Below are 15324 nucleotides of genomic sequence, written 5' to 3'. Positions count from 1 at the left end.
TTTATTTTTTTGTATCATTGGGGCTAAATGTTCAGAACAATCGCTGATTATTGAATATATCTTTTAGCATAACATATGTTGGAACATCTAACTCAAAACTAAGTCTACAGACAGTTTAAACACTATAAATCTTTATATAAAACTTACAATAGTCAATATTAAAATGTGTCATCTGTTTAGGGTGTCTATGGAATGATAGCTCACGGGTGCAAGATCTATAGTTAGAGCTAACACTACACAAGGATTTTTGTGCTCGATGTTGGGTCTCATTGCTTATTTGCTTTAAGCTTTTGGAGTCCAGTTAATAATTTGTCTAAGATACTCGAGTTTTACCTTCTTCTCCTTAGAAAAGAAAATTCATTTCAACACTGACACAAGAAGAATTCACTCGCATACTAAACAATCAGATCTCAGTGACAGTGATGTAAAGACTAATAGGCTATGAAACAATTGCTGCAGAAAACAAGTCTGCCCATGCTTCTTCAAATGGAAAAGAAACCCAAAATGCCAAATGATGAAACACAACCTTTGAAAATTGAAACAAAAGTTCAACATGTAGCTGTAAATCAGAAAGACACCTAGGAAATGGAATTCCTCCACCTCCTAGGTGTTTTTGTTGTCTGTTCAGCAGCAGCTGATGGATGCTCAGGCCCAATGTTCTGGTTCTCAAAAGTTGTAGTCTTAGTGAGTTTGCTGAGTTTCTTCCACCCGCTGCTCCATGCCGACGTGTGTTTCTGCTTTGACATCTTTTCGAACTGTCGCTGTAAGTTTTCCATGTCATTCTGGAGCTCGAGGTACTTGGCTTTTACGCTCTCCAGTTCAAACTTTACAGTGTTGATGTCCTTCTTAGCTGCTGCCCATCCTTCTTGGAAGGATTGTGGGGTCCCTTCAAGTAGTGTTTTCCGATTTGAAACCATGGGCTGATAGTGAGAGTCTCCGGCTTCTTTAAGGGCATTGTTGGCTAATGCATTGCTTATCTTCACTTGTTCAGAGAAAAGGACTTGCACCACCACTCTTAATGGGAGCCTTTCATTTTGTGCAGCATGCATGCAAGCATCAATTGATAGCTTTTGGCAATCCATCACCCTGCAGAGCCTCTTCCTTTCATGCTCAGAGAGTGTTGGATGGGCCTGTTAAATTTGATAAAAGAAATAAAAAACATAGCAACTGTTAATCTGAAAAATTATCGGAGTAGCAACTATTTTCATTATAAGGTGCAAACATTGTAAAGAACTGATCGTCACAAAAGTGGGCATTCTATGCAGAACTGTAGGTTTCATATCAGCAATGGATAGCTAAGAACATGACATCAGTAGTACTAGATGATTCAGATATTCAAATCAGTAATCCACTAATCCTCTAAGGTGCAAATATTACAAGTAGACAGACACGTCAATCAGGCATATTCATATTCTTCTAATGCAGTTTCCATGTGAGTGATACTATGCTGATGATTTTCTAAATTTGTTTCTTTTCAAAGGATTTAAAGTCTGCATGCATAATAAAAGGGAATTCCGGTGTGAGGGTGGAGCATAGGACAGAATGAACAGTTTTATGACACTATTTTGGGAAGAAGGTACTATTTTCATTTATAAGCAGCAAGCATTTTGAAGACTTAATGGTCACAAAGGCCGGCTTCGTTATGCGTAAATGTAGATTTCATAGCAGCAATGGTTCACTAAGAAGTTTACATCATCAGTAATGGATCAAGGCTAGCATTACAAGCACACATTTACATCAAGGACCCACATTAAGTGATACGTTTTCTCAATGTTAATAACTTTGTATCTTGGTTTTTTTCAAAGGTTATTCAAAGTGTGTAATGCACGGAGGGAAATTTCTGTAAGATGATGGAACATAAGACAGAATGAACAATTTTATGGCACTTTTTTTTTTGGAGAGTGAGGGGGAGGAATTATACCTTGAGATATGAATCAATTGCTCTATAAAGTCCATCATCACATATTCTTGCAGATTCAGGCAAAGCTTCTGCCAGTACCTGAAACTTTGTTAGGGAAAGACTTCTATCTCTTGACACCTCTGTAAGATAACTATCAACAAGCCTAGCTACCCTCATCTTAGCATTTGGGCCTGTACCCCTTTGAGTTCCATCGTAGTGTTTTTCAATAAAAGATTGTTGGCTTGGACTTGAAATTTCAGTCTGTTCTTGAACGAGAAAATGCTCCAGAAGCCTCTGAACAAGATCCACATCATACATAGTTTCATTCTTATTGTAAGAAGGAATAAGAAGATCTGCCAATGTAGCCTGTTCGAACTGCATTCCCACCCGTTTTTCCAACTCTGTAACCAGTGCAGGTGCTACTTTCAACATGTTTGCCATTCTCAAAAGTCGAAGAAGGAAGCTGCATGAAACACTATCCTTCTGCGGAGGAATTATGCTAATAAGGCTCTCAATGATCATACGTTGATCTTTGGCCTGAACAGGTGAAGGCTCATCTTTAGTTCCAGCCACAATCAGGTGGAGTCCACCCTTCCATCTGCTCCCAGTATTATTACCAGTATTACTATTGCTGGCGTTGCTTCCTTCATCGGCTGCCCCCGAGCCATCAGTTATCATACCAGGGAGCCATTTAGCTGCATAGTGCATTATTGCAGCTCCAATCAGTTCAAATCTCATCCCCTTTACCTTAATAGCAGTAATAACCCTGACGTAATGGTCAATGCGAAGAATTGAAGCATCTTCAAACCACCAATCAGGAGGAACTTGCTGGTTTCTACTTGGACTTGAGTCTTTCATGTCATTCCAAGTTGGGCTTGAAACTTTTGGAGGCTTACCAGTGTATGCCCATCGTATCCCTTTTGGATTGGCACAAGCTTTCCAAGCAATGGACTCGCTACATCTTCGAACAATTTGGAGGTTTTCAGCCCATGGTGAGAGCTTCTCACAACTTTTCAACACCACTATGGAGTCTCTCCACGAGGACAAAACCACATAGCTGAGAAATGCTTCGGTTTTGAAAATAAGATTGCCTTCTTCCAAGTCTTCTGTCATTTCAAGGAACTCTGCAGCACATCTAAGGCCTGATATATTGGCTGCTGTAAGATCAACAGCAATTCCATAGCAGAACTTTGCAGCTAGCTCAAAAGCCTTGGGTCCACCAGGAAGGTCATCCAAAACAATCTTACTCAAGTCCGGGTCTCGTAATTCATACATGATTCTGTTGATCTTTCCACTCCTTGACAGCAGGGGATACTTCAAAAACAACAAGATACATAGAGTTTCAGTCTTATTAGTATTCAAATAAACTATTAGATTAAGCTCAGTCTTGTACATTTGGCCACAGAATTAGCTACCTTATGCAAGTGAAAATTGACTTGTCCAACTTGAACCAACAGGTCACTTGAGATATCAGTTGCAACATACCTATATTCCAGACAAAACCCAGTAATTTACTTAGATTATGTTTTGCATGCAAATCCCACTTTAGTTAGAGTTCACTACATTAAGATACAATTGTACTTTCAGAGAACAAATTACTGTGTAAACAGCAGCTGTAGAACTACATATATATGGTATCTATGTTCATACATACCAAGAATTGCCTTTTAGCTCAAACCCATCAGTCTTAACACTCTGCTTGCTTAAACCAAGAACTCCATTGCCATAATCTCTGCCTCCAACAGACTCAGTCTCTGAATCCCACATGTTGGACAAGAAATTCCCAGAAAACTGGAACTGGAATTTCTCAGGTAAGTAGTCACAAATAAGAGCAGGCACAGAAACAAATGAGCAGACAAGGCAGTGGAAATGAAACCGAGATAATATGAGAATAAAAGGGAAGAGTCAGTCTCACATGGGTTACTTGGAATTATCTTCAATTGTCGGCTTCTTAATGAAATTTGAAGAGCTCTTACAGGCTGTTTAGTGATGGGCATAGTAGGTACTGTTTTTGGATCACTCCGCGCGCCTCCTTTCTTTGCTTTTTCAGCTTTGGTTCACCCAATCCAACAAAAGAGAATGGGGAGATTCAGCTTCCTGCTTTCATAAATAGTAGTCTCTGTTTTATTATTGTTATTATTTCCTTTTTCTTTTCTGTGTCGTTAATTCTTTTTGGTTTTGGAAAGTACATTTACAGAATGTAGTACAAAATATTTCTATGAAATTATAATTGATCTGACAACAGCCAAATATATATGAGATGATTTTTAGCAAACTCTCCATATTGGCTCCTTAGTTATTTTAGAGAGCATGTTTAACTTTTTATCAATTTTGTAGCCGTAATAGGCTTCTAAGTTGCTCTCTATTTAAGTTTTAGGTATTTTGCTCTTAAATATAGCCAGCAAGATGAAGTTTTCTATTATTTTATTAATTTTTTCTTGTATCAAATAATTCATTCATAATCATATGAAGAAAATACATCGAAGAGCATATGGTGGTCTCATTAAACCCTACCACAACTTGGTAGGGAAGAGTACCACACTCAATTTCAAGACTCAAGTACTTAACTCCTCAACTAAAATAGAATTAAGCCAATCCGGTGTCATCCTCCACGAATAAGTCGGAACATGTAAAGAAAGAGCAGCTCTAGCCACACAATGGGCCGCTTTATTACACTCTAGGGGTATAATTCCAACTACAAGACAGAAAATACTCAACGAAATTCTTCATCCACCAATGCCCTGTCGCTACTAAGATCCTCTTGGCTTGAGTTTAGTGCCGTGAAAAGATTTTGAGCATCACCTTCAATGTCCACTTGAGTAAACCTTACGTGAAGACAAAAGTGCAACCCATTAACTAAAGCTTGATGTTACGTCCCGTATCTCAATTTAGTGGTTTACTAGTCATTTAGACGGTAAACGACAATTACTTTCACCTTTTACTTTGTTTCAATACTTGTAGTGGCCCTAAAAGTTGACTTTTTGTTTGGATCAGTTTTTGAGAAATTTTTCTTCATGAAAGTTATAGAGGACGTTAAACCAAGTTCGTGGATATGTGGTACGTAAAAATAGGAGTTCGTATGCGAAAGTTATAGCGGAAAAACTAAAGTTACTGTTTGAGGTAAGTTTCTATATGAATGGGAAGTTATTGTGGTAGGTTTCCATTTTTGGAAACCACCGCAGTAACTCTCTCTCTCTCTCTCTCCTCCCCCGCGCTCTCTCTCTCCTTCTCTTCGGGTTTTTTTGTTTTTCGTCCAATCTTCTCCGTCCAGCCACCAAACGGTGAGCTATGGGTCTGCATCGACGCGTGTTCTTGAAGGCCTAGCTGTGTGTTCTCTTGACGTTCTCCAAGCTTCCTTGAAGATCAAAAAGTGTAATCCATGGCCCTTATTTCTGTTTTCATACTCTTTAGTATTGAATTTCAGATTTTGATTATGAACTTTGTTATTGGAGTTGGATTTTTGTTAAGAACGAGTTTATGTTAGTAATTTTCAGATTCGTTTCTTTATGTTCTTGAGTTGTTTATGATATCTCTATAGTCTGATTTTGTGCCATCCTTTTATATCTTTAAGCATATGATTTTGGTTGAACAATGATATTAATCTGCAGGTTAATTTGTGTTCTAATTCACCTAATCGTTTTAGGGCAGAAATTAAAGTGGTAAAGACTATGCACAATGGTAAAGAAGAATTAAAGTAGTACTCGATCTCTTCAGACCTGTACTTCGAATTCATTTCTGATATTTAATATTGGTACGATTTTAGGTTGTATAGATTGAAACAACTCGTTGCATGTTGACATGGTTTGAAAATTCTGATTTGAGTGTGAAGAAGTCGATCATATGTATATAATCATCTCTTTGTTTTATTTCGTAGGAACTTAGAACCCAAAAGTTGAATCCCCCCTTTTGTTTCTTGTGTAAATTTGTAGATAAATACTTGTTAATACTTGTTTTAATAATTACTAACTTTAAAGTGACACATCTTTGCAGGAGTACCCTCAATCCCCGGTTAGAACGATCCCTACTTGCTTATATACTAACGAATGACAACAGGGTTTTAAATTGAGTGCCTATTAGCGACATCAATTCCAAATCAAGCTCCAATACCGGCCAACCAAGGTATTTCTAGGCTTTGTTGTATTTCTGAGCTTTGTTTGAATTGTTGAGATGATGTTGTTGCTGAAATTTGGTGGTTCAATTTGGAACGGCGGCGAGTGGAGCCCACACACCGCCACTGTGGGTGGCGTGCGGAGGCGTGTAGGGCAGGATTTTGGCTTTTGTTTTTAGCTAGATAATTTACTTGTGAGTTGTAGAATCTGTAAATGTGATTTTGGTGGAAATTGGAGAAGTTTGTTATCGATTGTGAATTTTTGAAGTTTGGAGATTCGGATGTCGATTTATGGGAATCCGACCTTCGGGTTTCCCTTATTTCTACTATGGAATACTGTAATCGACGGATTGATATTAGTTGTGAAGTTTGGGTTGAATCTGAGAAGTAATGAAGATGTTGGTTTACGTGGGATTTTCGGGTTTCGTTTTAGAATTGTAATTATTTGTCGAATTTTTGTTTACGGAATATAATTTTGTACAAGACAAGGTACCGACCCATCGCTCGACGAGGATCCATACGCTTGGCTACGTTAGTTGTATACTGTGAGTGGACCTTTGATTTAAATGATGCATGCAAATATTTTCGAATTATTGATTTATTTATTTATCGTTTCAATTATCAAACATATATTTTGATCTCAGATTATAAATTGATTTCAGAAATGAATTGGTTTCAAATTATAATTTGGTTTATTGATTGGATTTCCATCATGATTTTCGGATGTGAGTTTGCGATGCTCGGATTTGGATTTATGATTTATGATGATTTTCGACAAGTTATTTTTTTATATGATTTCCGGAATTAAGTATATCTTTATTCGTAGATTTTGAGATTTCTGAAAGGTTTTCGAAAATGAGATTTTCGAGGGAATTATACTCATCTATTTATTGTCGCTTATTTGTTGTTGGATTTGAAAATATTCTTTTGGCGTGTGGGACACGTCGTTGATTTATTTGATTAACATGAGACTCTCCGAGTACGGTTGGGTATCGTACTTGTGCTTTTATTTGCGAGATTTTGGGGAAGTCTTTTTAGTTTTCGGTTTTGGTTAAAATTTTGGGGAAGTCTTATTAGTTTTCGGTTTTTGTATGATTTTAACCCACCATACCTGGGTCGTTTTATTTTATTGCTAGTTAGCCTATTAGTACTCTTCCCCACATATTATGTGTTTGTGGGTGAGTTGAGCAAAGAGCATGGGAGGCTCCGACCCGAGCTTGGTAGGCTGCCTTACTCATATGGTGATGACTTCTTCCCCATACTCTACTGATACTTGACTAGCGAGGCTAGTTGTTTTTCTTGAGCATCAGATTTTCAGTCTTTTTACTTGGTTGTTTGTGACTAGCGGTGTTAGTCGATTTTCTTGAGCTGAACATCATTCATATTATTTTCCTTAATTGTTGTATGCATTGGGTTTTTAAAGGACTAAATGTGGGAAAGTATAAAATCCCTTTTCTTTTCAATTACTTATTTTTGTCCACTCACGCTAACGTTTTTATCTACTTTCTCTTGGGCCCTGTAGTTTCAAATGCCCAGTCTGCAGAGTAGCTGGTTTGGCATAGTAGAATTCGGGGCATAGTATCTGCTGCTATTGTATTCCTTATTGTAGGTTATTTATTGAACCTACTTGTATCATGAATTCTCTTCCACTTTAGATCACTATGTATTCCTTATTGTGGGACAATTGTTTGGGAATTACATTTGTGTATTTGGAACATGTTGTTTTTCAGATCGCAGTTGCTTGCGGAGTTGTTGTAATTTTGGGAGCAGGGTGGCTCCAGGAGATTAAGGATGACTTATTAGAAGTGTAAATGTGTTTCTACAGGTTTTGGGTAGTCCATTTTAGGGGTAGCTCTGCCAAATTTTAGGTAGAGTTATTCCTAAGGTGGGCCCCACATGGCCACCTCGGATTTCAGGGTGAAATTCGGGGTGGGTCCTGTCACTTGAACTCACAAGTTTGTAGGTTTAAGTAACCAACTCCTGCATTGCTAAGACACCAACACTACCCCCTTTATCATCTCTACAAATTGCACCCATACCAAAAGCAGCCTGGCTAGTATTTAGTGCCCCATCAAAATTCAATTTAATCACACCCTACCTTGGACACCACCACCTAGGATGCTGATGACTAGAATCAGCAAAAGACTTTCCAGTTCCTCTCTTCGAACAGTCGTCCTAATCAACGCACTGATAGGAGTATTTTTATGCGACATTTTAATAATTATTTCCTCATATTTTGCTTAGTTATTTCCTTTACTTAATCATTTTTAATTTAATTTCTATTTTCTAGGTACATTGGAATAAATGACAAGGAAATGAGCTGAAATGAAGAAATTGAGTTTTCCTGGTCCGACTAGGAATCCCGGTCAACGCAGGAATCCTGATGAGGCTAGGAAACCTGAAGGCATTAGGAGACCACATGGCTTGAAGATGACGTTGGAGATATTTTGGAGATTAAATCTGATTTTTGCCATGTGAAAATCAAGGAGATTACGTTGAGAAAATCAAGGGAGAGTTTCAAGGGATTGTGCAACAAGAAAAGGCTCGAAACAAGTCCAGATTCATCCCTCAATTCCCTCAAGATATGTTGGCCGAAATTAAGGAATTAAAATCTGCAGTTTTAATGTGAAAATCAAGAGAAAATCAAGGGGAGGATGTTAAGGATAAAGCCATGGAGAGATTTAAGGGAGAAAAGGTCCAAAATGCGTCCGGATACATTGTCTAGGTTCCAAAATGCGTCCGGATACATTGTCTAGGTTCATGCCTAGACATTTGGCCGAAAATTGTGAATAAAATCAGATTAAATCATGGACAATTCAGCAACAAAATATTAGGGATTGATTTTGGAGCTTTTTGATTGGTTGGATGACATAATAGAACTAACGTGGCGCTACGTGATTGGTCGAAGCTATGTGGCAAAGCTTGGCCGTTCCCCTATATAAACCCCCCTATGCTAGACATTTAAATACACGACAACACCTCTCTACCTTATAAAATAAACATCAGAAAAATTCTCTCCATTCTCTAGTCTTCAGAAGCTCTGCGTCTCAACCAAGGAGATTGCTTATGTCGTCCCTAGAAGATTGCTTGCTTTCAAGGATCTTCAAGTTCTTCGTCTCAAGGCTTGTCATCCATCTTTCACGGTGTATTTCATACTTTCTTCTGTTTTCCTTTGTGTTAATGCTTGGATCCGTGGGGATCCTAATTAACGATAAGTAAAGAGAGAGAGAGCGACACAAACGAAGTATAGTGGTTCACCTCCCGCCTTAGCGGGAGACTACGTCCACTTGAATGTGTACTAGTGTGTCGAGCCTTGCGGCCTAACAAGATTACAAGAGATGTAATGGAGTGTATGTTTAAGTGGGAGGAGGCATTCCTTTATAGGTGAAGGAAGCCATTTCCTTTACTTGTTCTTCGATGTGGGACAAGCAAAGTTACTATTCTAGTCTATTTAACATGTAAAAAGCTATGTTATGGAGGCATGTTGGCAAGGGCGGGAAGGTGGCTTCCCGGTGGCGGATTTGCGACTTCCGGATACCGCCGCGTAGCCTGAACATAGGGCTACACGATGCATGTCTTGGTTGGGCCTTGCCATGTCTTGTGGATGTCCCAAAGTGGGTGTTACTTATGCTTGGTGACGTAGTAAATACTCCATATTGTTGGAGGTATGTACACTTTGTTTGATTCGTAGAATTATGAATTCTAGTTAACATGACGTTAAGGGCAAAGTTTAAAGCCCATTTTTATGTTTTGAAATAAAGTTGTGATTTTTATATGTTGATTTATATGTTGCTTATGTGAGATTGCTTAATTGATTTTGTTTTATAGAAAACTTTTATATGTATGTGTTCTTTGGTGGCCAACTTAGGATATATGCATGTAATTGGAGCTAGATTTAAGTAGTAAAGGCTTTGGACAAAAGTCGAAATCAATTAAGGAGGATTGCAAATAGATGAACTTTTTCATACTAGGTTGTGCACTTTGGTTGACATCCTTTCTTTGTTCTTCATGCGTTGAATGTGTTCTTGATTAGCTAGCTTTCTACACTATGATTGCATGTTCAATAGGATTAATTTAGGTGCTTTCACTTAGATTAATTATTGAAGGAAAGTAAAATATGGGAAATCGTTTGCTTTCTAACGTTTCACATGGTCAACTTCTTTCTCATGACATAGAAAATCAACTATAGGAATTGTAATTGGATTTCATTCATATGGATATGGTTTTGATCTTTGTTCCTTGCGTTCCACCCTTGTATATATGTTTTAACATTTTCTTTATTTTATTTACTTTTAATTTTTGATTTAATAATCCTAATCCCCCCTCTTTACGTTAACTTGTATATATTTCTATTCTTTGTTTTATTTTTGTAAATAATACTTTTTACTTACTTGTTTTTGCAATTACAGGTGTACCCTCAATCCCCGGCTAGAACGATCCCTACTTATTCTATACTAACGATGACATTTTACAGGGTTAAATTGCGCGCTTACTTTTAGTGTTATCACGCACACCTTGGATGAACCTCCCACCAACAAACAACCTTATCAATCACACTCTCTACTCCTAGCTAGCCCTATCTTTCCATGTACCCTACTGTTTTGTTCATGCCATACTTCCTAATCCATAACCCCAAACCCCCAAAACACTCCAACTCCTCCTTAACTACCATAGCAACATGTAGAAATAAAATAAAAGTCCTCTTTTTCCAAATAGTACATACCTCAGCCAGTCTCTACATGTTCCAACACAAAATGATCATTTCCTGTGATAGACCCTAACCTCAGAGCCCATCACTATTTTTTTAAACATCTTATTAAGAAACTGTGACAACTTACTTGGAGGGCTAGATGAGTTCGCTTGACTGTCGACTATCTCCCACTAGGAAACCCCTTCATTTCCTCACTCCCTTCTACGTTTCTTCAACTTGTATGCTCTTAGGTGCTAGTTACTAGACCACATCTCCAATTAATTACTACACACAGCTTTCCCAAAATTCAATTTCTTGGGAAACACCCCCCCAGGGCCAGGCCCACCTAGGCTCAGAAACCTCCTTCGGCCCCTCACCAAACCATCAGTTAGGCCACATATACCCAACACCTCCTTCCCTTTTGAATTTTTTTGAAACCCACTAATGGCTATGGATTTGAATAAGCAAGAATCCCTTAATTCTCATCTTACCTCTAAACCTCCTTCTAACATCAATGCTATCCAAAATCCTCATGTCATCCTTACTAATGCCATCACTTTTCATTCCTTTACAACCAACCGGCACCATAATTTTCTCAGTCGCAATCCCTGCCATCCTTCTACCGTTGCTTTCTAAGTCTACCATAGTGACATCTAGTTTACACCTTTAAATGGTCTTGGAGTCCCAAAAGTTCACCTAGTTTACTCCATCGGTAAAGCTGTATCCTCCCAACCACGTACCAATCCAGACCATCGATGTTCCAGTGTAGAACACAACCACCCCTTAACAGGTGACTCCTTTCATAAACTTAAATACTGTCCCCGAAGCTTCCCATCCACTCCAACATTAAGAGAATCACAAATAATTTTCTTCCACCTCCTGTACTTAACTTCAAAATCTTTGTTTTCCTTATTCTCTAGGTAGTAGGAACTATTATGAGAAAAAAAAATACACAAAAGAAGCAGAAGAACAGTAATCTTTCATACTCTATGTCAAATTGTCTTACTGTCCTTATCTACTCTTACCTTCACCTATTTTGGCAGAGAAGAAGCAAGTTTTAGTCTTACCCTAACTCAGACGCAGCCTCTAAGAAAATCCACATTCATTCCTTCATCTATTCGGACATAGCTCCCCAAGCTCGAGGCAATCTTCTTTCTCATCTCCTTACTATGAAAAAGAGGTGGGAGTCCCCTCACTTGGACCCAAATTTCATGATTATCTAAACAAACTTCACACGTACCATCCATCTCTGCAAGAGCTATCAACACATTGTCAAATGACCAAGGGCAGCCTTGCATCACCTTCCATCTATCATGTTTTAATTTAAAGCCAACCAAGAAGTGATTAGCAGTTTGTATGCTAGAGCTTCTTCATCTTCTTGAAAATGCCTATTTATTCAACGACTTGGTCGTGAGGACCTTTCCAACAAGCAAGGACAACACACAACCCAGATCGGGATTCGACTTAATCCCCTCAATCTCGATTTCTATTGTCGCTAAGGACAACATACGCCACACAGAACGACCAACCATATCTTATAACTTACATAACTACACACCCAATAATTGACCCCTTTCCGGGCTAACTATCAAAATACATGGTAGGAACTTACCGGAAACACCATAAATCTAGTCACTCTTAACTCCTCTCACGACAAGAGAGAAGGGACTTTTCCATTTAAACTAACGCTTTTTTATTTTTTATTTTTGTTAATTCAAAATATTCCTTTTAAGTTATTATATATAATTTATAAATACATTTAAACTATTTTTTCTCCATTCAATAAATAATATAAATACAAAATTAATTAAAGTAGAGAGAACTGATGTTTTAAAAATGGCTAGCCAAAATGACTTTTTACCTACTTTAGCTAAAATTTGACTGAAAAATTGGTAGCATTGTTAACGACGCAAGAGTTATTGTATAATTTGTATCTAATTTGCGATTGATAGGAGTATTTTAATGCGACGTTTTAAATGTTATTTCCTCATATTTACTTAGTTATTTCCTTAAATAAATCCTTCTTCTTTAGGAAAGTTTCTATTTTTAGGAAGTTTAATAAAAGTTTCTATTTTAGGTCCCATGGAGCAAATGGAGTTGAAATGAACCTAAAGGATAAAGAAAAGCTAGAGAACGTTGGGAAGGGCTAAGGCAAGGCACAAGGGTTGCAAAAATGAGTTGAAACGAAGAAATAAAGTTTTCTTGGTCCAGCCAGGAAATCCTGATTCAACCAGGAAATCCTGTTCAAAAGAGGAAACTTTGTCAAAGCAAGACTCCTAAGCCAACTAGGAAGCATTGTTGGAAAAATGAAGAAAAATGGCGTTGAGAGAGGAGTCCTAAAGGCACTAGGAGACCACATGGCTTGAAGAAGACTCAAGAAAGCCCAAGATCCTTCTAGATTAAATGTGGATTTCGGCAAAATGGGAAAAAGCCCAATTGATTTATGGTTTTTGGACGTAAAAGAGATATTTTTGGGGAGATTATATATTTTTCCGTGAAAAATCGATGGAAATCATGGAGTTAACGTCAAAAATCAATAGAGGATCAAGGATAATGACGCCATGGAGAGATTTAAGGGAGAAAAGGTCCAAAACAAGTCCAGATTCATTCCTACTTTCACTCAAGAGTATTTTGGCCGAAAATTAAGAGAAAAATCAGATAAAATCTTGGGAATTTCGGCAATAATATATTTTAAAAGATCATGGACTTATTTTGGAGCTTTTTGATTGGTTGGATGACATAGCAGGGCTGACATGGCGCTAATTGATTGGTTGAAGCTGTGTGGAGCAACCAGAAAATTTCTTGGAAATTAAAAGAAGATTCATGAAGCTTGGAGAAGACTTTGCCGTTCCCCTATATATAGCCCCCTCTCTAGACATTTTAAACACACCATTTCTCCCACAATTCTAAACATCAGAAAAATTCTCTCCATTCTCTAGTCTTCAGAAGCTCTGCATTTTCAAGCTTGGAGGAGAAGAAGTCATGCAATACATCAAGATCCTAGCCGCCATCCACCCTTGTGTCATCCTTAGAAGATTGCTTGCTTTCAAGGATCTTCAAGTTCTTCGTCTCAAGGCTTTGCATCCATCTTTCACGGTGTATTTCATACTTTCTTTTGTTTTATTTGTTTGATTCGTAGAGTTATGAATTCTAGTTAACAAATAACGTTAAGGACATAGATGGTCAACTTCTTTCTCATGACATAAATAATCATCTATAGAAATTGTAATTGGATTTCATGCATATAATTGTGGTTTTGATCTTTGTTCCTTGCGTTCCACCCTTGTATATGTATTTTACATTTTTATTTTTGTTTCTTTTAATTTTTAGTTTAAAAACCTAAACCCCCCTTATTGGTGTTTACTTGTATATATTTTCATTCTTTGTTTTATTTTTGTAAATAATACTTTGTACTTTGTACTTTTATTATTTATTTGTTTTTGCAATTACAGGTGTACCCTCAATCCCCGGCTTGAACGATCCCTACTTATTCTATACTGACATTCTGACAACTACATTTTGCAGGGTTAAATTGCGCGCTTGTTTTTAGCGTATCAGCGATGTTGACTGAATTTTGAGAACCAATTCATAATTTGCAAGGCAAATTTTGAAGATGATTTTGCGGTAACATTTGTCATTCTATTACTTCAAAAGGCCGATTAGAACATAAGAAGTTTGGCAAACAAATCTCAACTCATAGAAGTTTCTCTTTCAAGAAACCATTGCTTGAAGATGAAATAAGGAAGGACAGTAACTTGGAAATGAATGGAGTAGCACCCATTGATACACTCAAAGCAAGCACTCAATTAAATCCCTCTTGTGTAGTTGTAGTATTGTTCAGAAGTAGGGATCGTTCAAAGCCAAGGATTGAGAGGGACACTTCAATTTCACATTGGTACCTACAAAACACAAAGAAATAAAAACATTAGCAACTAAATGCAAAACGAAAATAAATAGGGAACTAAACTAACTATGACGTCTAAACTAAAAAAACAAAATCAAATATAGATATGGGATGAAATGATGATGGAAAAGTAAAGAAAACAAGGGAAAACAATTGGGGGTTTTGAGTTTTAAAAACGAAAACAACTAAGTAAAAGTTTTTGAATTATTTAAAGATGAGATGAGCACGTTAGGACACTATCAATCCACCATCATTTATATGCAACACTTATGAAAAAGATATTAGAAACACTCAACTGATATGTGATTTACAACAAACAAGAACAACCATGAAATGTTTTGAAATTGTCCTATTACTTTCCTCAAGTTGTTTAACGCCGTGAAATGCACATTTCGTTAAAAGCATTCCTAAGTAGGCTCACTAGAATCGAAACACAACTGCTAATAAGTTATGCAAGAATCATTAAGCACAAAGAAAGTTTGTTCGTTAAGTTATGCAAGAATCATTACGCACTAATTCGAGTTTTTGATGATTGGTTAAAGCTATTTACTCACTACAAAAAAAACCTGTTATTGCATACATTCATACATGTGTATTTGATTTGATAGCTTTCAGTTGCTTCAATATAATTATATGATTTAAGTTTTCTTTTCTGTTTAGCCACACATTTGTTTAGTAACAAGGCCTACTTTTTGGCAAATCACACTAGGGTTTCTTTCTTT

The 15324-nt window shown here is 37.3% G+C and overlaps 1 protein-coding gene across 2 annotated transcripts; it reads right to left on the bottom strand.

The window, feature by feature from the left end:
- Positions 1–369: 369 nt before the first annotated feature.
- Positions 370–3980, bottom strand: LOC133738989 (root phototropism protein 3-like). Of its 2 annotated transcripts, none has more exons than XM_062166693.1 (5): positions 3816–3980; positions 3555–3697; positions 3316–3385; positions 1922–3214; positions 370–1130 (listed from the first exon to the last, which is right to left on the bottom strand). In XM_062166693.1, the coding sequence occupies exons 2-5, from the start codon at positions 3665–3667 to the stop codon at positions 579–581; spliced, it is 2028 nt and encodes a 675-aa protein (XP_062022677.1). In that variant the 5' UTR covers positions 3668–3697; positions 3816–3980; the 3' UTR covers positions 370–578. The 2 variants fall into 2 exon arrangements, with proteins under 2 accessions (XP_062022677.1, XP_062022678.1); XM_062166694.1 differs by having other exon boundaries at positions 3555–3691.
- Positions 3981–15324: the final 11344 nt, after the last annotated feature.

Source organism: Rosa rugosa, chromosome 3 (genome assembly GCF_958449725.1).
Source record: "Rosa rugosa chromosome 3, drRosRugo1.1, whole genome shotgun sequence".
Lineage (NCBI taxonomy): Eukaryota > Viridiplantae > Streptophyta > Magnoliopsida > Rosales > Rosaceae > Rosa > Rosa rugosa.
Note: the sequence above shows the minus strand (reverse complement) of the source record. Positions and strands in the feature narration are given on the sequence as shown.